This window comes from Giraffa tippelskirchi, chromosome 3 (assembly GCF_054371585.1).
Source record: "Giraffa tippelskirchi isolate mGirTip1 chromosome 3, T2T-mGirTip1v1.2.pri, whole genome shotgun sequence".
Lineage (NCBI taxonomy): Eukaryota > Metazoa > Chordata > Mammalia > Artiodactyla > Giraffidae > Giraffa > Giraffa tippelskirchi.
The window spans coordinates 117,559,091-117,585,167 of record NC_137277.1 but is presented as its reverse complement, the minus strand read 5'-3'; the positions used below and the strand labels follow the sequence as shown (position 1 = coordinate 117,585,167).

The 26,077-nt window shown below is 36.3% G+C and overlaps 1 protein-coding gene across 1 annotated transcript in view; it reads right to left on the bottom strand.

Annotated features, from left to right (window-relative positions):
• The window catches only part of LRP1B (LDL receptor related protein 1B), a 2,070,111-nt gene that overhangs the window by 5,995 nt on the left and 2,038,039 nt on the right, over window positions 1–26,077 (bottom strand). Inside the window, exon 87 of the mRNA XM_081584839.1 lies at window positions 8,342–8,418. Coding sequence (XP_081440965.1) covers window positions 8,342–8,418 — 77 coding nt within the window. The remainder of the gene's footprint in view (window positions 1–8,341; window positions 8,419–26,077) is intronic.

The following is a 26,077-nucleotide window of genomic DNA, read 5'->3' as shown; positions in this document are numbered from 1 at the left end:
CATTACTGCAAAGTCATTTTCCTATTAAATATTTAAACTACTGGGAACATTTCTGTAGATATCTTTTATTTATATGTTATAATTAAATACCTGAGGTTAGAAATACTGACTTCTTTGTCAGTCTAAGTCTTATTTTTACCAGACATCTATTTGCAAAGATATAAGTAAATAAACTCTAACTGAATACACTTTTCCACAATTTGCCTGGCTTTATTTCCATCATTAGTTTGTTTTTTTTTTCTCCTTTAAATATAAATATCTGGCCATGAGTACATGTGGCAAGTTAGATGGCAGCCTGGGAAAGCAAAAGGGGCAACAGTGTCAGAGTTGGATGGACCTAGGCCTAAATAATAGTTTCACAACTTACATGAATTGAGACCTTAGAAAAATTATTTAAAATTTGAGGATCATACTCTTCACCCGTAAAAATAGAGACATGAAGACCTACTACATAGGGCTCTTAGTTTGATTCTACAAAGTAGGGGAACAAAGAGGATTCTCTTTCTCAAATTGTAGTTCCAGAACAGTTTCAACAAACCATATTTGGGGGCTTGGCTTATGTTGTAAATGTCTACTTTTCCTTTTTTTCCTTTTATATTTATATGAATGCGCTTAGGTTGTATCACTCATTGTCAAAATGGAATAAAAGTTCTATGGAATAGATTTGCAAAAGTGGCCAGAGAAAGTGGGTCTTAGATTTTTGGCAAGAAGAGCGATCTTTTTTGTTTTTTCCTTAAGAAGACAATACCTCTTTACTGATGATGTGATCCATAGTAAGATACGCCTAGGGTCATACGTCACTTAGGCAGGAAGAAAACAGAATGCAAGCATTGCCTAGTAACAGGAGAGTACTAAGTAGCTCTATCAAGTACCCAATACTCACATTTCCAACAGACAAATATCTAGTGTCCATAAGACAAAGCCTTTGCTTATTTGGGAAAATCATCTGACTGCAACTGCCAAGCAAGCTTAAGTATTGTCTAAACTGAGAAACAAAGCAATACCCAAACTAGTTAAACTTTAATGTGAGAATCTTGAATGGTTCAGGAATAAAACATAAAAGAGTTGTTAAATATATGAACTGTCCTCTGCATATACATGTACAATACTGTGATAAAAAATTAATGGTGATATTAAGCACAGTAAACGGCTGCTTCAGTTCAGTTCAGTTCAGTCGCTCAGTCGTGCCCAACTCTTTGCGACCCCATGGACTGCAGCACACCAGGCCTCCCTGTCCATCACCAACTCTTGGAGTTTACTCAAATTCATGTCCATTAAGTTGGTGATACCATCCAATCATCTCATCCTCGGTCATCCCCTCTCCTCCACCTTCAACCTTTTCCAGCATATTTGAGATCATTTACTAAAATACTAAAAACTCTTTATTAAAGAAAGGACATAGATGAAACTTCAAAAATAGCTTGTCTAAAATAATCAAATAACTAACTCTCTCTTTCATGTAAGGAAAAATATGGCTTTCTTTCTCTAGTCAGTTTCTGAAATGTAATACTCATTTTATCTTATTTTTTTATGTTGTTACCAGCATTATATAACTGAGTGAGGTTGATATTACATTACCTTCTTGGATTGGGGAAAATGAACTTTATATGCATGTGTAATTATTAGTATTTAATGGAAGTAGAGAATCTGGCACCTTGGATAGTAACTAACATTTGTTCACAAATTTTAAATACCAGTGAACAGCTTGGTTTCTTCATAAACTGACTTAAACTGATTAATCATGACTTTATAAATATCCTCACATCATCGTTTTTTTTTCTGCTAAAATTTCTGGTAAATTTGTAGGTTTAAAATACTTACCAATATTGGTTTTAAGGTACATAAAGTTACTTTCTCCTCCAAGCAATTGCAAATTATTTAGAAAATTAGATTTTACTTGTTCTACATAGTTTCTTTTATTCCTATTAGGTAGAAATGCTGTTAATTATGCATGCTAGAAAAAAAAAAAGACCTTCGTTTTTCTTTTCCCCATGACAGATGGCATTTCCAGTCCCTTACATTACAAGCACTCTGTTTAAGAGCCTAGCATTCTAATATGTTTATATAACCTATCAAGGTAACTGCAATAATGTTCAATATAGTCAGTAAATAATACAAGGTAGCAATTTGGCAAGTTTTTCTCTTTTTTTTTTGTAAAATAGTTTATATACATGGAAACAACTGGCAACTACATATATTTTTAGAATATAATATAGGTATTTATCAAAAGAAGTATTTTTTCCAAGCAGTGTACATGGCAGTAAATATCATATTGTAACATATAATAATCAAGGTCTATTACAGGTGATTTTTTTAACAGTATATTGTTGGTAGACTGTTCTAAACAAATTTTTTTTTAAAAAGTATACTCTGAACTTATTGGGTGGAGAGGAAATCTCAACAACTTTCTTACAGAAAATGATTCATGTCAATGTATGACAAAAACCACTACAATATTGTAAAGTAATTAGCCTCCATTTAAAATAAGTAAATTAATTATTAAAAATTAAAAAAAAATGAAAATAGAGACAGTCTTTTTTTGTAAAGTTGTTCTGAAGCCCCATTATGTAACGCTTTTCCATTTGAAAGAACTATATTATCAAATTGTTATACTGAGAAGAGACCCCTTCCATGGGACAGGCAGTACGGCGTTACAGTTGAGATAGTAGATTCTGTATCCAGGCTGCCTCTGTTCAAATCTCATCTCACGAGCACCATATGCTGGGGCTAAATTTTTATCTTTGTCTAAGTTTACACATTAATAAAATGAGTGTTATCATTAACATATACATCACAGTAATGTAAATAGAAGTGTGTCTACCATATAGAAAGTGCTCATACATGTTTACTGACTAATTCAAAATACATATTGTTGTATCACTCCATGCATATCTCTATTTTTCACTTTTCACAACATATTATAGAGAGCAGTTCATTTGTACTTTGGGAGCATAAGCTATCTATCTTGGTTTTGTAGATAGCACAGTGCCTAGGATATCATAGGAACTATCCATTTGGTTCTCATTTAGCAAATATATTTTTAAGTGTTACTATGTCCCACACACGCAACACTTACTATACTTTGCACAGGGGATAGAAATGTCCCTTCTCTCATGTTGTTTGATGTATATTGGAAGATGACAAACACATGGGTTTATTTAGCACAGTGATATACACTAGCCTAGTAAAAGTATGCATTGCTCTGCAAACAAAGAGGAGCAGAAGCCAACTAGATCTGGAACAGCAGAGGAGGGTTGGTATGTCTTTGAAACCTGATGGAAGTCCTCTTTATTCCCATGAAAGAGAATGCAGGTCTAGTGGAGGAGGAGATACTGAATTAATCTAGGGAGAGAAATGTGAAGACCTGGAGGAGAAAAGATTAAAGAACAACAGTCTGACTGGAAAGTAGAGTGGAGGGTGGTGGAGGGAGCTGTGACTGCAGAGAGAAGCAAAGGGGATGTTAGGAAGGGATGTGCAAGCTGATGATGTTGAAGAGAATTTAGGAAGTAACATCTACTGAATATATTGTTTAAGTCAATTCAGAAGGAAGGTTAAGAGCGACTCTTAAGTGTTGCTTGGGTAAATTTTTGTGGCCGTCTGTGTAGACAGGAAGGCAAAATAAGGTGCATAAAAATGGCTAGCTGATTGGGGAAGAGAATGAGATTATTTTGGGAAACACAGTATCAGATTCCTGTAGAATATAGATATACAGATATAGACAGAGATGACATTGATATGGATACAGCAATTGTGCAGTGGGATACATGTCTCAAATTCAAGAGATAAATCAGGATTGAAGACAGAAATTTGGGAGTAATTGGCAAAGAGTTGAAAACTGAGGTCAAAGAATGATGGATTGCCAAGCAAAGTGTATGGAGTAGTAAATGAATTAACTAGAAGAGATCAAAAAGAAGTATCTCACAAACAAGACAGCTGTTTCAAGAGGTTAGGAGGGAAACCAGAAGGCTTCATGAAGGTTAAAGAAAAGAATCTTTGATTTATTGGTTGAACTTATAGTAGAAAAATATAAGCATAAATTATACCATTACAATGACCTCTTTTGACTTGCTGCTATATATTCAGATCTCAAGTTTGTGTTTACGTATATGCAGCCATGAAATTAAAAGACGCTTACTCCTTGGAGGGAAAGTTATTACCAACCTAGACAGCATATTATAAAGCAGAGATATTACTTTGTCAACAAAGGTCCATCTAGTCAAGGCTATAGTTTTCCCAGTAGTCATGTATGGTTGTGAGAGTTGGACTATAAAGAAAGCTGAGCGCTGAAGAATTGATGCTTTTGAACTGTGGTGTTGGAGAAGACTCTTGAGAGTCCCTTGGACTTCAAGGAGATCCAACTAGTCCATCCTAAAGGAGATCGGTCCTGAATATTCATTCAAAGGACTGATGTTGAAGCTGAAACTCCAATACTTTGGCCACCTGATGCGAAGAGCTGACTCATTTGAAAAGACCCTGATGCTGGGAAAGATTGAGGGCAGGAGGAGAGGGGATGACAGAGGATGAGATGGTTGGATGGCATCACCAACTCAATGAACATGAGTTTGGGTAAACTCCGGGAGTTGGTGATGGACAGGGAGGCCTGGCATGCTGCGGTTCATGGTGTTGCAAAGAGCTGGACACAACTGAGCGACTGAATTGAACTGAATATGCATAAATGTGAGTGTATATGTGTATGTAAGTATATAATAACTAGAATGCTATTTATTAACCATTTTGATAAAATATAATTTTAAAAATCATAAAAAAAAAATCATGTTCCAAACTTATTTTATCCTTCCAGGGATTTCCAGGAGGATGCTTATCATTTGGTCTTTTATAATCATCCTTGCTTTGTACCATTCTCACTCTTGTCCCCTTTGTGCCAAGATACTGGTCTTCTTTCAATCCCTCCAGGATTCTTGTATCTGATACTCCTATTGTTTGAAATACCCTTAGTCTCTCCCCCCCTTTTTAATCATTCAAGTCAGTTTAAATATCATCACCTCAGGGAAATCACTCTTGATGTCAGTTCTCTCCTGATATTCTCAATTTCTGTGCCTTTTTTACTTCCTTAATAGGTCCAATCAAGACTCACAATTATTTTCCAAAGGCTTACTTATTTCCTTGCTTTCTTTTTAAATTAATCCCCCCCTGCTTCCTGCCCTCTAGCACCTCAGCTTCATGAGAAGAGGTACTGTCTGTTTTATGCACTGATTCATCTTTGGGATCTAGACATTACTTGCCGCGTTGTAGAGGCTCAATAAATACTTGCTTTGGGAGAATTAGGCCAAATGCATTATTTTGTAGCATTTTTATCTCTATATTTGCAAGTTTATAATTCTCTGGTATAACATTTTTTTTGAAACATCAAGGTTGAAAAGGGATAAAATAGGAAAACAGAAGATAAATATAACTCCCTAACAGATATCACACATTCCTTGTCACTACAATAAAATACACTATCACTGTATTACCGCCCCACAAATGTTGTGTATATTTTTATCCTCCTTAATTGTAGCAGATATGAATAGCTTAATCCAAACATTGAGTATCCACTCCTTTAAAACTTCAGGTAAATTTAAAATAGGAGTATATAAAAAATATTTAATCATCCTTAATTTAAACCTCTTCCAAATAAGAGTTTTCAGACTAACTTTTTAAAGTGGAACTTAAAGTTCTAGAATAATTGATCTGCTTAATTCCACAGGCTGATCTTGAGATACTTCAAACAGCAAGGGCCAGAAAACATCAGTATGACTACTCAGAGATGATTAAGAAAGTTGTTCATCAATTAGAAAGGTAAATCTTTGTGCCAGGTGACAGAAGTGAGGGTGACAGAGGCAGTATATTCCGGATTGTACCAAGGTCCAACGATTATGGAATGCTTCACTGTGAGTAGAAATGCAGGTTTGAAGACATGTTCCTAAAACATCCATCTTATTGAACAGATGACTTCTGCCCAAGTTCAGGGAACATTTGACAACAATTCAAAAACCACTGGAGTTTACCTGACAGAATAAAAATAGCCCTCCTACCTTAGGAAAGATTAGCTTAACTACCTTTTCTCTCTTTTCAGAGTTACTGAGGCAAGTTTCTCTCAGCACAAATGTCTGGTGTTAAGTACCTTTTAATAGAGTCATTATTTGGTCAACTTCGCTCAAACCTGAGATAATTTGACATTTGCATAGCTAATAGTCCTTTCAATGTGCATTGATACCTCCATTAAATTTAATGACTTTAAATCAGTGATGGAAGAATGAGCATCGGAATCTTTGAAAAAGGGGTTACAACTACTTGACACTTCTCCTTCCATGTGATAGTCCCTGTTTTGGAGCTGCTGCATGTAATTGGAGACATTTTTCACATAAGGGAGCTTATTGCTGATACAAGTGTTTGAAGACATCATCTTTCAATAAATACACCTGGCACACTCCTCAAAATCATCTTCCAGAACCCAAACTTTTCCCTTGTAGATGGACCTTATATATAAACTGAAAATTCAATTGACATTCTACTCTTGTTTCCTTTCAAAGTTTTATCAACATTTAAAATTTTTTTACCTCTCTAAAAGAATGTTTTTAATTTATCTTACATAACTGAGAAATTACCATAAAAGGCTAAAATACTATATCTTAATTAATTCTCAGTTTATTACCTCAGTGTGTTCTATAGTTTGGTACATCAAATGCATTTCTTTTCATTAAAGAGTGCTTTTGATGATGGTTGAGTCTTATAACTAGTTAACAAACTCATATAAATTAGTATTTCCCAAGAATTATTAGTAATAATGTTAGTATGATCCTGGAAGAGAGAGAAGACAGTATTTTTTTTCTTTTACTTTTCTTTTGAACTATTAAATTAGGCAAGGTATATTTTTCCACCTCTACTATATTTTATGAACCCATTCCTCCAATCCTGGTGCCCTTTTCCTACAATTACATGTCCATATCTTTGCTAAGTTCTTCTCCCTTCCCTTCCTTAAGACAACATACAAATTCTAAGGTAACCCCAAATGTTCCTTGACTGGAATCACTTGCCTCACATCTCTAAATCGAAGTACTCAGTTCTAAGGTTATTTGTTCTGTACTCAGTTCTAAGGTTATTTGTTCTAGACCTAGATGTCATTTTTCAAAGATAGTCATCCCTATTAGCCCGAGTTAATCTCTAAGTGGTGGAACTTTGGACAGTGTCATTGGAAGAATTTCAAGCAATGATAAATTATCTGGGGACAGGCACAACAGACAAGTAGATCAGCAAACACTGGGAACCTTCGTCTAAGGTACAAAATCATATACTGTTTCAAAAAAATTTATTCCTTAATCAGAGGAAAATTGATTTACAATGTTATGTTGGTTTCTGCCACACAACCACAAAAATCATACACTTTTGATTTTGATAATATGTTTCTTTTTTCACAAATTCCATAGTATTTTTTTCATGTGTACTAATGCCAGCAGGGAAGTACTAGAAAAAAATTGCTGAGTAAGCGTTCATAAATCAGCTATACTATTTTTTTCTCTTCAAGAATATATTTACTTACTTGATAGTTATTACAGATTTCTCAAAATTTTCTCACTCATTAGTGTTAATATGTGTGAACTGAGAAATTTTTCTTTCAGAGTTTTATTTTGAAAATCTTTATAAAATCATTTAAAGATGTTGGAAGACACAGAATATCTTCCAACACACACACTGTCTTCCAATGTGTGTATGGAAGACACAAAATGTTGATATAGATGAATTGTCATATCAGAGACACGTCCTAAGGGTACAGCTACACACACAAAAAAACTTGCAAAATATTGAACTATATTTTATTATACTTCAAAACCAGTGGTTTAAAGATAAGGAAGCAATGAATCAACTAGGATCCTTATTAAAAATTGCTTGTTAACATACTTTATCACTTTGAGACTAACTGGTTAAGTTTGTTTTTTCACAACACTTTGAAATGCACTTCAAGAATAATACGCTTTAATTAAAACATGAAATTATTTTTCTTCCTGCAGCATTCTCACATCCATTGCGATATTTACATCTTTTGCAGCTGACACACATTTCCTAAGAAAAGCTCATGCTAGGTTTGCAGGTGTGTGTTCCGAGAACTGCCAAAGTTTGAGATGAACCCTCACAACCTGAAAGAGTACCTAATGATCGATCCTGTCACCAGGTAAGAGCTTAGTGCTTCATCTTTCAAAAATCACCTGGATTGAAGTGGGTCCCTGGCAAAATTCCATGAAGCAGGTTTTCCAAGACTCAATTCCCTCAATAGCGGTGTAAGAAGAAAACAATGATTTCTATTCTATGTGGAACACCAGAGATATTAATCTGAGAAGCTTACTTGTGCTGATATGATCAGACTTGCTGCTCTTTGGGGCTGGCCTCTCACACTGTGTGCCCGACCAGTTGGTGGAGCACCTGGAAAGATAAAAACAACACAAAACAAATCAACGAGTAACAAAACTCACAAGTATGCTAATGTGGTAACTTCAACCAGATGAAATGAAAGAGAAGCCAGCTAGCATAGTTCATGTATACTAAATAGAGATTTCTGCTAATTTCCCACATATTGTCAGGATGCTGAGGGTAACTTCCATTGGACTTCACTTGCTGAAATACTTTTTTTAAAATTTAAGTTTACATTCATTTTTCTTTATTCTATGTTAAACTTAAATTTGGCAGATTTTGTAACAAAACTGAAATTTTAATTAAGAATTGAAATTAATTTGAGAAACACTGAAAATTATGCTACTATAAAAATGGAGCTTGCCTGTCAGGCAAATCCTTGTTTATTAAATTTCTGTGATTTATTTTTTCTGGTTCTGACTCCAAAGTGGAACTAATTACCAAAGAGCAAGGGGTCATCTGTCTCATAGTTCAAACTGCAGAATTTTTACTCTTCTAAATCAGAGATAAGGAAATATAGTGCTTTCCCATGTAAGATCATACCTCTATTACCATGAAATCAAGAGAAAATGCCCAAATTTTCATTCAGAGAATTTGTCTTGCCCATACAGGAACCTTGACATTATGATGGGAAGTTTAACAGAGGATTAAAATAATAGATCTGATTAAAATTCTTCATTTAAACATAAATCATAACCATATAATTAGCTGATTGCATCAAAATGAATGCTGGAATGGTTTTAGCTATGTTTGAACAAGGTCTGCTGGCTAACACAAGATGCCTCTGTGCATCTGTCAGAGGAAATCCATAGAGAAACCATTTAAATTGGCTTCAGCTCTTATTTAAAATGACTGCCAAATACCACCATATCAAGAATAGTTGCACACAACAAAAGAACAGATTCCAGAGTTATTCCAAGTAGATCTCTTTGGGCATGGTGGCCAAACTAAATGACTGCAATTTCTAGGTCTCTGCCAATTCTGTCATAGCCAATTCAGATAGCTGAACCTGTTTTGGAACTAGGCTTCTATGATGCCATGTGAATTTTTTGTGGTATTTGTGAAGACAATATTGGGTGTCCTAAAACACAGGAAAGAGCTCATAAAATCATAATACTGACAAATTCAAATTATAAAAAAAATTTGTTGCACAAAAGCATTATTTTGTTTCACAAAAGGAATTATTCAACTTCAGCATAATTGACAATAATGTTACTATTCAAGAATATAGTTATTTGATTAATAATATTACACATGGAGCATGATTTAAATGAAAATTAATATCATTATAATTATTTTTTCATCTTTTCATGTATTATCCAAATTTTTGTTCATAATTTTGATAAAAATTAACATTTATTTCATATATATTATATTTATTATATACTATAATACAAATAAATCATTAAAATAGGTAAATAAATTTTAAGGCTAGTTTTGACTCAGTCTATATAATGAAGTGAGTTAATGAAATGAGCATATTTCAAATAAGTATAATCAAGTGAACAACCAATAAAATTATTGATTTTAAAAGGTAATTCTTTTTCTTCCTTAGTTGTGGTTTTATGGATGAATGATTTAGAAAATCGTTTCAGTTCTTCCGTTTCTAATTCTTGACACAGTCCAGAGATAATTAGGCAGAGATGTTTAGGCAGATTTTGCAAACATGTTGCTAGAATGAATTCTAATCATTGAAAAATTTTTTTTTGTTTTATGTCACTTTACATTTGTCGAATCTTTCTAATTGACCACTGAAGATATTTTCCACGCTCCAATGAAAAAAATAATACTGGTTATTTGGTAATTTTATTATACAAGTGATGTGTACAAAGATGTTTTGTGCAATCATGTTGAAATATTGATTAAAATATCAAAATTTGCTCCTTACATTACCTCTGCTGATTAAGAAACAACAGCAATCTAAATCAGGGTTCATGTTAAATAAGAGAAATGATCTGAGATACATTTTATGTTACTAGAGATAAGAACCTCCAGGGCTCATCATTACACTGAGATGCTTAGAAGTCAGAAAATAGAATTGCTTAGGAACTTAAGTAAATGCTAATTGATCAGATGTTCTGATATGACATCATGTGTTTTATTTATTTTAGAAAATTATTAAATATATGCCTTTAGATCTCCAAAAGGGAAGAGAGGGATTTTTAAACAAAGAGGATAAGAATGCTGTAATGTTTTATTCCAAATTTTGAAATTATTTAAGTAGTACAGGTGGTATTTGCTAACAATATTGACTAATTTTCTATTTTATCCATAGCTTGGCACCCACTACTTACGTTAGATAAATTATATCGCTTGCTAATGGTCATAATGCTCCTCTCTTTTTCTGAGGAAGTACACTTAGATTCTTAATTTTCAAGGAATATTTTCTTTGTTACATACTGGAAATAAGTCTCAAAGACTGCTGGAGAAATAATTAATTTTAGCAATTCTTTTTTTCAATCAACTGATGATCACCTTGAAATTTCCCCTATACTCCTTATAAAATAATGTTTTATGCCCAAAGATAAAATATGTTCCATTCATCTACATTTGTTCCAGTCTTAAAAAAATAATCGTTCTTGAGATATTAAATCAAATAGAAGTCATTATTCTTGTTGCCTACCTTGAAAAATTACGTTAGGCATTTGCTGCTCAACAAGTTCTTCCAATGACTGATTTAAGACCAAGTATTTTTACCATCTTTATAGAAATTTGTAAATCTTCATTCTCTAAGTAGACTACAATAATCAAAGCCATTAATGGCAGATCATTTAAGAACTAAAATGTGTGGATCATCAAAATTTCCTGTCGAATTCCCACTGAATTATTTGCATAATCATGCTGACTATAATAATTTCTGGCATCTGTCTCTTTGTCATTTTCCTCAGGAAAAATCCATAGTCCATGCCCTAGTCATCTTTAATCTGTATTATTGCAATCTACTGTTTTCTGCTATTCATCTTCGGATAATAATCTTTGAATAAGTCCTGCATGGCCCTCCCAAGAAACTATTTTTTCCCCCCTCTGGCACCATAAACCTGTTTCTCATTCCTTTCAAATTTATTCTACGTTTTCCCCCACTGCCCTTTACTGTAAAACAATGAAAATCAGTTTCTTTTTATGTGTGACCACTATACCACTTTGAATTATTTAACTTTTTAAATACTTTCATGAATTTTGGATTCATGAAAGGATTGTTGGATCATGAATGTATAGGTAGATATAAAGTCAGATAGATTCTTATTTATTTGAACAATCATTTATCTCTTTCACATTATAGTATGAAGATATTCCATTCACAGTTTTTTAAAGTCAGTAGCTGCCTGGTATAGGGATATTGATTTAACAGTCTTTTTGATTTCTCCCCTTCTCTCCAAGGCTAGTGACATTAAAAAGAAAGACTGTTTATTGTTATGTCGTTTTCCTAATCTGATTCTTCCCTTTATGTTACACGTTAGGCTAATGATTATTAACCTGAAAAGTGAAAGTTGAAATTCTGGAGGCCCATATACCAGAGCTTTTCATTAAGCAGCTTGGAGTTGTGGCCAGAAATCTGCATTTTAACAAACTGAGCCTGATGCAAGTAATTCACAAATCACATTCTAAGAAATATTTGTTCTTATATCAAATACTGTTCAATCATTTAAAAAAAAATAGGATAGGAATAATAATATGCATGCCCAGCAAGACTGTTCAAAAGGTTAAATGATATTGGTAGAAGTTCTTAACACTACCTGAAAATAACAGCAGATTTTTGTTTTGGATAACTAATTTCTATCTGAATGCTAGTATATGAAATGCATGAACAGTTAACTTATTGTGTTCTTTAACAGTGTGTGCAATTATTGTATAGTGCTAAGTTGCTTCAGTTGTGTCTGACTCTTTGCGACCCTATGGACCATAGCCTGCCATGCTCCTCTGTCCAAGGGATTCTCCAGATATAGTCTGTCATTAAGTCACTAAGTCCTGTCTGACTTTTTGCAACCCCATGGACCATAGCCCACCAGGCTCTTCTGTCTATGGGATTTCCCAGGCAAGAATCCTGGAGTGGGTTGCAATTTCCTCTCCAGGGGATCTTGCCAACCCAGAGAACAAACCCACGTCTCTTGCATGGCCAAGTGGATTCTTTACCACGGAGGTACCTAGGAAGCCCCTAATTGTATATGTACAATATTCTATATTTCAATTGTAATTTTCTGTAACAGGGAGAATTTTGCCTTTGTGTAAAGGCTATAATGTAGTATCTATTACTATATTATACACAATAAATATTTTCAGGCTATCAAAATAAGTTTTGTATATATAAGAGAAAAATATAATCTTTAAAAAAGAGCAGTTTTTACAATACAACATAAATATAAGATACATAGTTAAACTGTTCAAAATAATAAGAGCTCTGAAGTAGTAGAGTGATTTTACAAAAAGAATTGAAATCAGATATAAAATACTGAAGGTGTATTAAAATCTTAGGTATTGTCTTTCACTGTAATGATGATCAATATGTGGACTACTCATGTCATTTTGTGGAAATGTGGTCTAGAGTCACCTACTTTGGGAGGACTTCAAAATAAAATAATGAGATTAATATCTTCTTCCTCTTTTTATCAAATATAAAGGTCACACGACTCTTCTGACCAAAGTAAAATTCAAAGCTGAATCTTAAAGCAGTTTGAAATTGAATTTCTCTTCTTGTATGGTAGGCTGCCATTATTAACCATGATGATGGAGACATTCAGAAAGAAAAATCTTTTAATATACCCTTTTCTTTCTACACATAGGGAAAAAATATGGCACAAACGGATTAAAGAAGCCTTAGAAAACTTGTACATATTGCCATGCATGTTTTGGTGCTCCACAAATCTCATTCAATAAAAAATAAAGCTATGATTACATTTGTGCATCAGATTTATAAAACAATACTTTCATACAGTGATAAAAATTCAAAAACTAAGTCATTTGCAAATTTTTTTCTGATTAATTCTGTAAATTTCATTCTTTTGGTGCACAAACATGCATTTGTGTGACATTCCTAACTTTAAAGCTTTACACTCTATATAGACCCCAGCACCTTTTATGCCCCCCTCTTCTTGCAGACAGTAATAGTGTAAAATGCAAAATGTTTTGCTGCATTTGGAAAGGATATTTTTTTATTAATTGACCAGTTTGTTAACTTGACTTTGAAACATTTTTTCATTCATTATTGTTTTACAATTTTCTGAGACAAAATTATTTCATATATACATAAAGATTTATAATTTTTATCATGCTTCAAAAATTGCCCATCCTACCTTTGATGTGAAACTTGCATAAAGTTCCATTAATATTTGCTAAACTTTGTGCCAGGTCCTAGGATAAGTATTTTCATATGAAAAATATCCTTGTTCAGCTTCTATAATAACCCATGAGTTTAACTATTCATCTTATGCAATGAAGAATTGTGTTCAAATGATTTTCCTGACAAATCATAGCTAATAGGTAGTAGAAATAAAATGTGGAGTTTTCATGATCCTTCTAATTCTAACACAGAAGTAGGAAAAATGCTGTTCCTTACTCTCTCCTGCCAAGAAAGTATTAGTCCCTTAATAAGAAAGTAGAAATATTATCTGAACAAAAAGAAAATCAATGCATTTTTTGAGTAGTAAAATTGTTAGAATTACCACATTGGCTCACTACTCTGGTCAGTAATGTCTCTTTCTGGCAGTGACAGGGAGGGACATGTTATTTAATAGTATTAATATTCTTCCTAATATCAACTTCACATTGTTGCGTTGGTTCCAAAAAAACTGCAAGATCCAAGATTCATCAATTATAAATTCATCTATATCATTACTTGATGTGATTTTGAACTTCCATAACAATTTAGTCTATATTTCATTCATTTGAAATATATTTTGGCTTGTATTACAATTTCTTTCTTTTTTTTTTCCATTTTTTATTGGAATATAATTGCTTTACATTGTTGTGTTAGTTTCTACTCTACAGTGAAGTTAATGAGCCATATGCATACATAAACCTCTCCCTCTTGGACCTCCCACCCACCCCATCACCATCCCACCCTTCTAGGTCATGAGACCATGACTGACATATATACACTATCATGTGTATATAAAGCACAAGAAGGTCAGCTCAGTGCTCTGTACTATAATTTCTATTAAGTACTATTATCTATCAAAATTTGACTGTCATTTTTTAACACAGAAATAGCTATGTATTACCCTGCTTTGCTTTCTTCAAAAAGCTTAAGGTATTATCTTAAATTTATGTTTGCTCTAACAACTATACTTGATTCAACTCCATAATTATACATTATAATGCCTAGTTTTAAAATATTACATTAAATAATTGTGTTACCTGGTATGGATACAATTAGTAAGACAAAGAGAATCTTACTTGAAACTTAAGGACCCTTGTTCAGAAAGAATTCTTGATTTCTGAGAAGGGTTAATGTTATGAAGTAAAATAATAATGCGATATTCAATAAACGCTGACCAACAATTATTTTAGGAAAAGTAAAAATTAATGAGGAATTTCAATTGAAGAAGTGGCCATGAAAGAAATAAAAATTAACAAAGTGGATTATTTAAAGTGATTTATTTTTAGAAATAAGGAGAAATATAAAAGAAAAGATAAAATCTAGTTTGCCAAGAAATTATCCATAAAAGGAAGTTTGTCAAGACTGGCTAGTCTTAAGTTAGAAATGTTTGAACATAAAATTTTGTGCATGCCACTTGAGCAGAAATGGCCACTGAAGTGTAAAATTATGATTCAATAAATATTAAAGAAAGAACAAAATCTCTAGTAATGGAAAACTTTTACCATGTAGATACTCTACATGAAAATTTATTAAAAGCAGATCTGGACGCATAATGTGTGTTTTTTATAGAGTGAATAGATGATTTCTACTTGCATTAAATAAAAAGGAAAAGGACCAGTCAAAATTTTAGTATTAAGTAGTAAGGTGTATGCTAACAGGGTCTCCTTCGGTGTTTGTCGCTGAGGACTTGAAGCCTCTGGATGAGCGCAGGGCTCTGGGCCTTTGGACTGCCGATTTGGTCCTTGCCTCGGGGCCACCCACTTGGGGCCTGTGTGCTGGGTCTTGCGTGTGCCTCTGACTGACCCGACCAGCGGTGCCGCCTCTGGCCTCTGGCTAACCCCAGGGCGGATATGATTGAAGACATACATATAGGATATTATATTGGAAACAGTAGTTATAACTCTGTAGCTAAAGGTGGGAAGAAAAACAATGCATCCTGTAATACCAGTGGAAAGTTCTATCTACATGATGCCAAGAAGAATAACCAATCCCAAAATTGGATTAAAAATATTCCAAGTCACGGCAGGAGAAGGGGGTGGAGGGGTGGGGGGATGAGAATGAAAATCTCTATGCTTAGTGCACATAAAGTAATTTGCTACCTGAATATTTTATGTTTTAGTACCAAATAAGAGTAAACAATAATTTTTTTTTTTTTTTTGAAAACTTAATGAATACCCTTCGTAGTTCTTAGGGTTTCTGTGCTGCAACATGGTAAAATCGAAAACAAATTATGGTGGGGTATCTGACATATTCAACTGCAGTCATTAAGTATTGTTCAAGGCATATTAACCCTACACAAATCTAGGGCTATGATAAGGATACCAGAAAGAGTTGATACAAAGTTTTGAGAGTGTGAATGTGTTTATAAATGAAATATTTAGCTCTGATTCTCTAGAAAATATTTATTTTCGGTTGGAGAGCACATATCCCCTTCATGGATCACAGTCTTGTCATGGTGAATGAGATTTTGGTAACTCAATGAAGCTATGAGCCTTGCCATGCAGGGCTACCCAAGATGGAAGGTCATAGTGAAGAGTTCTGACGAAACATGGTCCACTGGAGGAGGAAATGGCCAACCACTCCAGTATGCTTGTCGGGAGAACCCATGACCAATATGAAAATGCAAAAAGATATGACACTGAAAGATGAGCCCCCCAGGTCAGAAGGTGTCCAATATGTTACTAGGGAAGAGAGAAGGGAAATTACTAACAGTTCGAAAAATAATGAGGTGCTGGGCCAAAGTGGAAAGGACGCTCAGTTGTGGATGTGTCTGGTGGTGAAAGTAAAGTCCGATGTTGTAAAGAACAGTATTGCATAGGAACCTGGAATGTTAGGCCCATGTTGTTGTTGTTGTTGTTGTTGTTGTTCAGTTGTTCAGTCTTGTCCAGCTCTTAGAGATCCATGGTGTGCAGCACACCAGGCTTCCCTGTCCTTCACTATCTCCTGGACTTCTCTCAAACTGATGTCCATTTGATGACGCTATCCAACTATCTCATTCTCTGTCACCCCCTTCTCCTCCTGCCCTCAATCTTTCCTAGCATCAGGATCTTTTCCAATGAGTCAGCTCTTTGCATCAGGTGGCCAAGGTATTGGAACTTCAGCTTCAGCATCAGTCCTTTCAATGACTATTCAGGGTTTATTTCCTTTAGGATTGACTGATTTGATCTCCTTGCTGTCCAAGGGACTCTCAAGAGTCTTTTCCAACACCATTGTTGGAAATTTCATGAATGAAAGTAAATTTGATGTGGTCAAACAGCAGATGGCAAGAGTAAACATTGACATCTTAGCATTCAGTGAATTGAAATGGATGGGAATGGGCAAATTTAATTCAGATGACCATTATATCTACCACTGTGGGCAAGAATCCCTTGGAAGAAATGGAGTAGCCTCATAGTTAACAAAAGAATCCAAAACGGAGAACTTGGGTGCAATCTCAAAAAAGAATGATCTCGGTTCGTTTCCAAGGCAAACCATTCAACATCACAGCAATCCAAGTCTATGCCCCAACCACTGATGCTGAAGAACCTGAAGTTGACCGGTTCTTTGAAGACCTACAAGACCTAAAACTAACACCAAAAAAAGACGGCCTTTTCAAAATAGGGGTTTTGAATGCATAAGTATGAAATCAAAAGTTACCCAGAATAATAGGCAAGTCTGGCCTTGGAATACAAAATAAACCATGGGAAAGCCTAACAGAGTTTTGTCCAGAGAACACACTGGTCTTAGCAAACACCCTTTTCCAACAACCTGAGACATCACCAGATGGTTTTGGACACATGGACATCACCAGATGGTTAACACCAATATCAGATTGATTCTGTTCTTTGTAGCTGAAAATGGAGAAGCTCTATACAATCAGCAAAAACAAAACTTGGAGCTGACTCTGGCTCAGATCATGAAATCCTTATTTCAAAATTCAGGCTTAAATGGAAGAAAGCAGGGGAAACTACTAGGCTATTCATATAAGACCTTAATCAAATCCCTTATGATTACACAGTGGAGGTAACAAATAGATTCAAGGGATTAGATCTGGTAGACAGAGTGCCTAAGGAACTATGGACTGAAGTGCATAACATTGTACAAGAGGCAGTGACTAAAACCAGCCCAAAGAAAAAGAAATGCAAGAAGGCAAAGTGGTTGTCTGAGGATGCTTTACAGATAGCTGAGGAAAGAAGAAAAGAAAAAGGCAAGGGAGAAAGAGAAAGATACAGCCAACTGAATGCCGAGTTCCAGAGAATAGCAAGGAGAGATAAGGAGCCCTTCTTAAATGAACAAAGCAAAGAAACAGAGGAAGACAATAGAATGGGAAAGACTAGAGTGCTCTTCAAGAGAACTGGAGATATCAAGGAAGCATTTCATGCAAGGATGGGCATGATAAAAGACAGAAACTGTGAGCACCTAATAAAGAATGAAAGAAAGTGAAGTTGCTCAGTCGTGTCAGACTCTTTGCAACTCCAGGGACTGTTGCCTACCAAGTTCCCCTCTCCATGGGATTTTCCAGGCAAGAATACTGGAGTGGGTTGCCATTTCCTTCTCCAGAGGACCTAATAGAAGCAGAATAAATTAATAAAAAGTGACAAGAACACACAGAATAACTATACAAAAAAAGGTCTTAATGACCTGGATAACCACGATGGTGTGGTCACCCACATAGAGCTGGACATCCTGGAGTGTGAAGTCAAATGGCCTTAGAAAGCATTACTAGGAACAAAGATAGTGGAGATGATGGAATTTCAGCTGAGCTATTTAAAATCTTAAAAGATGCTCCTGCACTTGATATATCAGCAAATTTGGAAAACTCATCAGTGGCCATAGGACTGGAAAAGATCAGTTTTTATTCCAATCCCAAAGAAGGACAGTGCCAAAGAATGTTCACATTATTGGACAATTGTGCTCATTTCACACGCTAGCAGGGTTATGCTCAAAATCCTTCCAGCAAGGCTTCAACAATATGTGAACCTCCAGATGTACAAGATGGGCTTTGAAGAGACAGAGAAACCATAGGTCAAATTGCCAGCATTTGCTGGATCATAGAGAAAGCAAGGGAATTCCAAAAAATAATATACTTCTGCTTCATAGATTATGTTACAGCCTTTGACTCCGTGGATCACAACAAACAGTGGAAAATTTTTAAAGAGATGGGAGTACCCTACCACCTTACCTGTCTCCTGAGAAACCTGTATGTGGGTCAAGAAACACCAGTTAGAACTGGACATGGAACAACTAACTGGTTCAAAATTAGGAAAGGGGAATGACAAGGCTGTATATTGTCCCCCCTGCTTATCATAGGCAGAATACATCATGTGAAACAGTAGACGAGTTGAATCATAAGCTAGAATAAAGATTGCTGAGAGAAATACCAAACAACCTCAGATATGCAGATAATAGCACCCTAATGGGAGAAAACGAGGAGGAACTAAGAGCCTCTTGATGAGGGTGAGAGGACAGTGAAAAGCTGGCTTGAGACTCAACATTAAAAAAATAAGATAATGGCATCCAGTCCTGGTCCCATGACTTCATGGAAATAGAAACGAAAAAGTTGAAGCAGTGACAGATTTTATTTTCTTGGGCTTCAAAATTACTGCAGACAGTGACTGCAGCCATGAAATTAAAAGACGCTTGCTCCTTGGAAGGAAAGTTATGACAAATCTAGACAGCGTATTAAAAAGCAGAGACATCACTTGGCTGACAAAGGTCCATACAGTCAAAACTATGGTTTTTCCAGTAGTTATGTATGTCTTCCTGAGATCCTGGATGGTTGACATCCACCAGAAGGGTCGCAGCCTGAGATCAGCTTTCCAGAGCAGACATACGGCACAGGTGAGTTGGTGCTTTTGCGGTGCATCCAGGAAACCAAGAAGCCGGGACAAGGGAGGTGATTAAGACGCATGTCCCACCTGGGACAGTGCACTCACCAAGCACCTGGTCAGGTGAGCTGCTCAGACCTGGGAAGGGCACAAAATGCACGCCCAACCCACAGAGACAGAGCCAGAACAGTGTCTGAGTGTCTCCTGTGAAGGAACAGGTCATCAGCGGCCTGCTGCAGGGGCTCTGGGTGCAGCAGACCTGGGCATGGCATAAGCCCTCTGGGAGGAGGTCACCATTAACTCCACCATAGAACCACCAGAACTTACACAGGACTGGGGAAATAAGACTCTTGGAGGACAGAAACAAAACGTTGTGAGCACCAGGACCCAGGAGAAAGGAGCAGTGACCTCATAAGAAACTGACCCAGACATGCCCATGAGTGTCCAGGAGTCTCTGGTGGAGGCATGGGTTGGAGGTGGCCTGCTTCAGAGTCAGAGGCACTGAGTGTAGCACTGCACGCATGAGGCCTTTTGAAGGAGGTCACCATTGTCTTTATTACCTCCACCATGGTTTGGCCTCAGGTCAAACAACAGGGGTGGGACACGGCCCCACCCATCAACAGAAAAATAGGTTAAAGATTTACTCAGCATGGCCCTGCCCATCAGAACAAGACCCAGTTTCCCCCTCAGTCAGTCTCTCCCATCAGGAAGCTTCCACAAGCCTCTTATCCTTATCCATCAGAGGGCAGACAGAATGAAAACCACAATCACAGAAAACTAACCAAACTGATCACATGGACCACAGCCTTGTCTAGCTCAGTGAAACTATGAGCCATGCCATGTAGAGCCACCCAAGATGGATGGTTCATGGTGGACAGTTCTGACAAAACATGGCCCACTGGAGAAAGGAATGGTAAACCGCTTCATTATTCTTGCCTTGAGAACCCCATGAACAGTATGAAAATGCAAAAAGGAATGACACTGATAGATGAACTCTCCAGGTTGGTAGGTGCCCAATATGTTACTAGAGAAGAGTGGAGAAATAGCTCCAGAAAGAATGAAGAGACAGAGCCAAAGCAAAAACAACACCCAGTTATGATTGTGACGGGTGATGGAAGTAAAGTCTGATGCTGTAAAGAGCAATATTGCATAAGAACCTGGAATGTTATGTCCATGAATCAAGGCAAATTGGAAGTAATCAAACAAGAGATGGGAAGAGTGAACATCTACATCATTTTAGGAATCAGTGAACTAAAATAAACTGGAATGTGTGAATTTAATTCAGATAACCATAATATATACTACTGTGGGGAAGAATCCCTTAGAAGAAGTGGAGTAACCATCATAGTCAAAAACAGAGTCCGAAATGCAGTACTTGGATGCAATCTCAAAAACAAGAGAAAGATCTCTGTTCATTTCCAATGCAAACCATTCAATATCATAGTAATCCAAGTCTATGCCCCCAACAGTAATGCTGAAGAAGGTGAGACTGAACAGTTCTAAGAAGACCGATCAGACCTTCTAGAACTAACACCCCAAAAAGATGTCCGCTTCATTTTAGTGGACTGGAATACAAATGTAGGAAGTCAAGAGCTACCTGGAGTAACAGGCAAATTTGGCCTTGGAGTACAAAACAGAGCAGGTCAAAGGATAATAGAGTTTTACCAAGAGAACACACTGGTCATAGCAAACACCCTCTTGCAACAACACAAGAAAATACTCTACACATGCACATCCCTAGATGGTCAGTACTGAAATCAGATTTGCAGCCAAAGATGCAGAAGTTCTATACAGTCAGCAAAAACAATACTGGGAGCTGACTGTGGCTCAAATCAAGAACTCTTTATTGCCAAATTCAGACTTAAATTGATGGAAGTAGGGAAAACCACCAGACCATTCAGGTATGACCTAAATCAAATCCCTTATGACTATACAGTGGAAGTAACAAATAGATTCAAAGCATTAGATCTGATAAGCCTAAAAAACTATGGAAGGAGGTTTGTGACATGGTACAGGAAGCAGTGATCAAGACCATCCCCCAAAAAAGAAATGCAAAAAGGCAAAATGGTTGTCTGAGGAGGCCTTACAAATAGCTGAGAAAAGAAGAGAAGTGAAAGGCAAAGGAGAAAAAGATAGGTATCCTATTTGAACACAGAGTTTGAAAGAATAGCAAGGAGAGAGAAGAAAGCCTTCCTCAGTGATCAGTGCAAAGAAAGAGAGGAAAACAATAGAATGGAAAAGACTAGATATCTCTTCAAGAAAATTAAAGATATCAAGGGAATATTTCATGCAAAGCTGAGCAAAATAACGGACAGAAATGTTTGGACCTAACAGAAGCAGAAGATATTAAGAAGAGGTGGCAAGAATACACAGAAGAACTGTACAAAAAAGATCTTCACAACCCAGATAATCATGATGGTGTGATCACTTAACTAGAGCTAGACATCCTGGAATGTGAAGTCAAGTGGGCCTTAGGAAGCATCACTACGAACAAAGCTAGTGGAGGTGATGGAATTCCAGTTGAGCTACTTCAAATCCTAAAAGGTGATGCTGTGAAAGTTCTGCACTCAATATGCCAGAAAATATGGAAAACTCAGCAGTGGCCACAGGACTGGAAAAGGTCAGTTTTCATTCCAGTCCCAAATAAGGCAGTGCCAAAGAATGCTCAATCTACTGCACAATTGCACTCACATCACACGCTAGCAAAGGAATGTTCAAAATTCTCCCAGCCAGGCTTCAACAGTACATGAACCATGAACTTCCATATGTTCAAGCTGGATTTAGAAAAGGCAGAGGAACTAAATGAAAGATCAAATTGCCAACATCTGTTGGATCATTGAAAAAGCAAGAGAGTTCCAGAAAAACCTCTACTTCTGCTTTAATGACTAAGCCAAACCTTTGACTGTGTGGATCACAACAAACTGTGGAAAATTCTGAAAGAGATGGGAATAGCAGACCACCTGGCCTGCCTCCTGAGAAATCTGTATGCAGGTCAGGAAGCAACAGTTAGAACTGGACATGGAACAACAGACTGGTTCCAAACTGGGAAAGGAGTACGTCAAGGCTGTATATTGTCACCCTGCTTATTTAACTTATATGCAGAGTACATTATGGGGAATGCTCGGGTGGATGAAGCACAAGCTAGAATCAAGATTGCCGGGAGAAATATCAATAACCTCAGATATGCAGATGACACCACCCTTATGGCAGAAAGCGAAGAAGAACTAAAGAGCCTCTTGATGAAAGTGAAAGAGGAGAGTGAAAATGTTGGCTTAAAACTCATCATTCAGAAAACCAAGATCATGGTATCCATTCCCATCACTCTATGGCAAATAGATGAGGAAAAAATGGAAACAGATAGAGACTTTATTTTTTGGGCTCCAAAATCACTGCAAATGGGGACTGCAGCCATGAAATTAAAAGGTGTTTTCTCCTTAGAAGAAAAGCTATGACCAACCTAGATAGCAAATTGAAAAGCAGAGACATTACTTTCCCAGAAAGGTCCATCTAGTCAAAGCTAGGTTTTTTCCAGTAGTCATGTATGGGTGTGAGAGTTAGACTATAAAGAAAGCTGAGCGTCAAAGAACTGATGTTTTTGATCTGTGGTGTTGGAGAAGACTCTTGAGAGTCCGTTGGAGTCCGAGGAGATCCAACCAGTCAATCCTAAAGGAAAATAGTCCTGAATGTTTATTGGAAGGACTGATGCTGAAGCTGAAACTCCAATACTTTGGCCATCTGATGGGAAAAACTGACTAATCGGAAAAGACCCTAATGCTGGGAATGATTAAAGGCAGGAAGAGAAGGGGATGACAGATGATGAGGTTGTTGGATGGCATCACTGACATGATGGACATGAGTTTGAGTAGGCTCCGGGTGTTTTTGCTGGACAGGGTGGCCTGGTGTACTGCAGTCTATGGGATCGCAACGATTTGGACATGACTGAGTGACTGAACTTAACTGATGTACGTATGTGAAAGCTGGACCAAAAAGAAGGCTGAGCACCATAGAATAGATGCTTTGAATTGTGTTGCTAGAGAAGACTCTTGAGTATCCTTTGGATGAAACTAATCATTTCTAAAGGAAATCAACCTGAATATTCTTTGGAGGCATGATTCTGAAACTGAAGCTCTAATATTTTGGCCACCTGATGTGAAGAACCAACTCATGGGAAAAGACCCTGACACTGGGAAAGATTGAAGGCAAAAGAAGGAGAGGGTGGCAGAGGATGAGATACATAGCGTCATTGCTCAATGGACATGAATTTGAGGAAACCTTGGGAAATAATGAAAAACAGGATAGCCTGGTGTGTTGCAGTCCATGGGGTAGCAAACAGACATATCTTAGTTACTGAACAACAACAGCAACAAAAGTACACATGTGCTGGGCAATTTATGTCAGTCACTTTAATTTATAGTCTAAATCATTGGAAAATAATTTTACTATAAAAATAGTCACCTCTGGTACTTAAGTATAGCCTTTATTATAGTTACAAGATTTTTACATACCCATCAAAAAAAGAAACACTAAAGTTTTCGAGAGCCAAAGATTTTTAATTGATAAAGTAACATTGTATGGTATTAGTATTGATATCAACTTCCCAATTACCATCCATCAGCCCTCCTCAAAATCTTAGATTTGAATTTCAAAAACTTAAAAAAAAAAATTGTTTTTTAAAACAAAACAAGCAATCAAAAAGAGACAATGAAAAAATTTGAGAATGAGTTGATAAAATCAAGTGCCAGTATGAATTAGCAAATTTGTCTATGCTGCATAAACGTTAATCAGTTGTAAAATACTCATCAGATATTTTTTATCATTTATAGGAACATGTTGCAAACAGAAGCATCTGAAGCCTGATTATAAAAGATGAACATTCACACACATTTCTTTCTAATTCAAGTGTTATATGACTTTCCTGACTCAATGTGAGAAAGTTTATACAGGCAGTAGTCTAAAAATTGATTCAAGAAGTTTAGATATACATCTTCAACAAGTCTAAAATGCTATAGCATATTACAGCAGTATCATTTGTTATGAAGAATTGTCATTTGGGGGAAATAATAAATATCTTTATATATTTGATCAACATACAATCATAAATATAGTACCTTCTATTTTTGTATTTCTCTATTATACATGCATTCATAAATATCTAACTATGCATTTGCCTGTGACTATGCTAGACGGTGACTACTTTAAAGTAGGGATAATCTAGTATCCATTTTTATATTTCTTCATTTCTTGAGCAGTGTCTAGCACATCATAAGTATGTATGGCTAGTCAATCAATATGTTTGTGTTTGACAAAATGAATGATCGATTGCTAGTTGGGGAAGTGCGTGTCTGGGCTGCGGGCCTGTGCCCACTAGGAATTGCTGCTAGGTACGTAAACAGCGGGGTTTAATAATTTATTTATTTTTCCTCCCGGTTATTTTGCCCTTTGTGATTCCAGTGCTCGCCACCAACCCGCCGGAGAGAGTGTTTCCTGGTGTTTGGAAACCTCTCTCTTTTTTAAGACTCCCTTCCTGGGACGGAGCTCTGTCCCTACCTCTTTTGACTCTCTTTTTATCTTTTATATTTTGTCCTACCTCCTTTTGAAGACTATGATCTGCCTTTCTGTGTGTCTGATGTCCTCTGCCACCATTAACAAGTTGTTTTGTGGAATTTGTTCAGTGTCTAAATGTTCTTTTGGTGAATTTGTGGGAGAGGAAGTCGTCTCCCCGTCCTATTCCTCCGCCATCTTAGGACTGCCAAACAAGCGGTGCTGGGAAAACTGGTCAGCACTTGTAAAAGAATGAAACTAGAACACTTTCTAACACCATACACAAAAATAAACTCAAAATGGATTAAAGATCTAAACGTAAGACCAGAAACTATAAAACTCCTAGAGGAAAACATAGGCAAAACATTCTCCAACATAAACCACAGCAGGATCCTCTGTGACCCACCTCCCAGAATATTGGAAATAAAAGCAAAAATAAACAAATGGGACCTAATTAAACTTAAAAGCTTTTGCACAACAAAGGAAACTATAAGCAAGGTGAAAAGACAGCCCTCGGAATGGGAGAAAATAACAGCAAATGAAGCAATGGACAATTAATCTCAAAAATATACAAGCAACTCCTGCAGCTCAATTCCAGAAAAATAAACGACCCAATCAAAAAGCGGGCCAAAGAACTAAACAGACACTTCTCCAAAGAAGACATATAGATGGCTAACAAACACATGAAAAGATGCTCAACATCATTCATTATTAGAGAAATGCAAATCAAAACCACAATGAGGTACCATTTCACACCAGTCAGAATGGCTGCTATCCAAAAAACTACAAGCAATAAATGCTGGAGAGGGTGTGGAGAAAAGGGAACCCTCTTACACTGTTGGTGGGAATGCAAACTAGTACAGCCACTATGGAGAACAGTGTGGAGATTCCTCAAAAAATTGGAAATAGAACTGCCATATGACCCAGCAATCCCTCTGCTGGGCATACACACTGAGGAAACCAGACTTGAAAGAGACACGTGTACCCCAATGTTCATCGCAGCACTGTT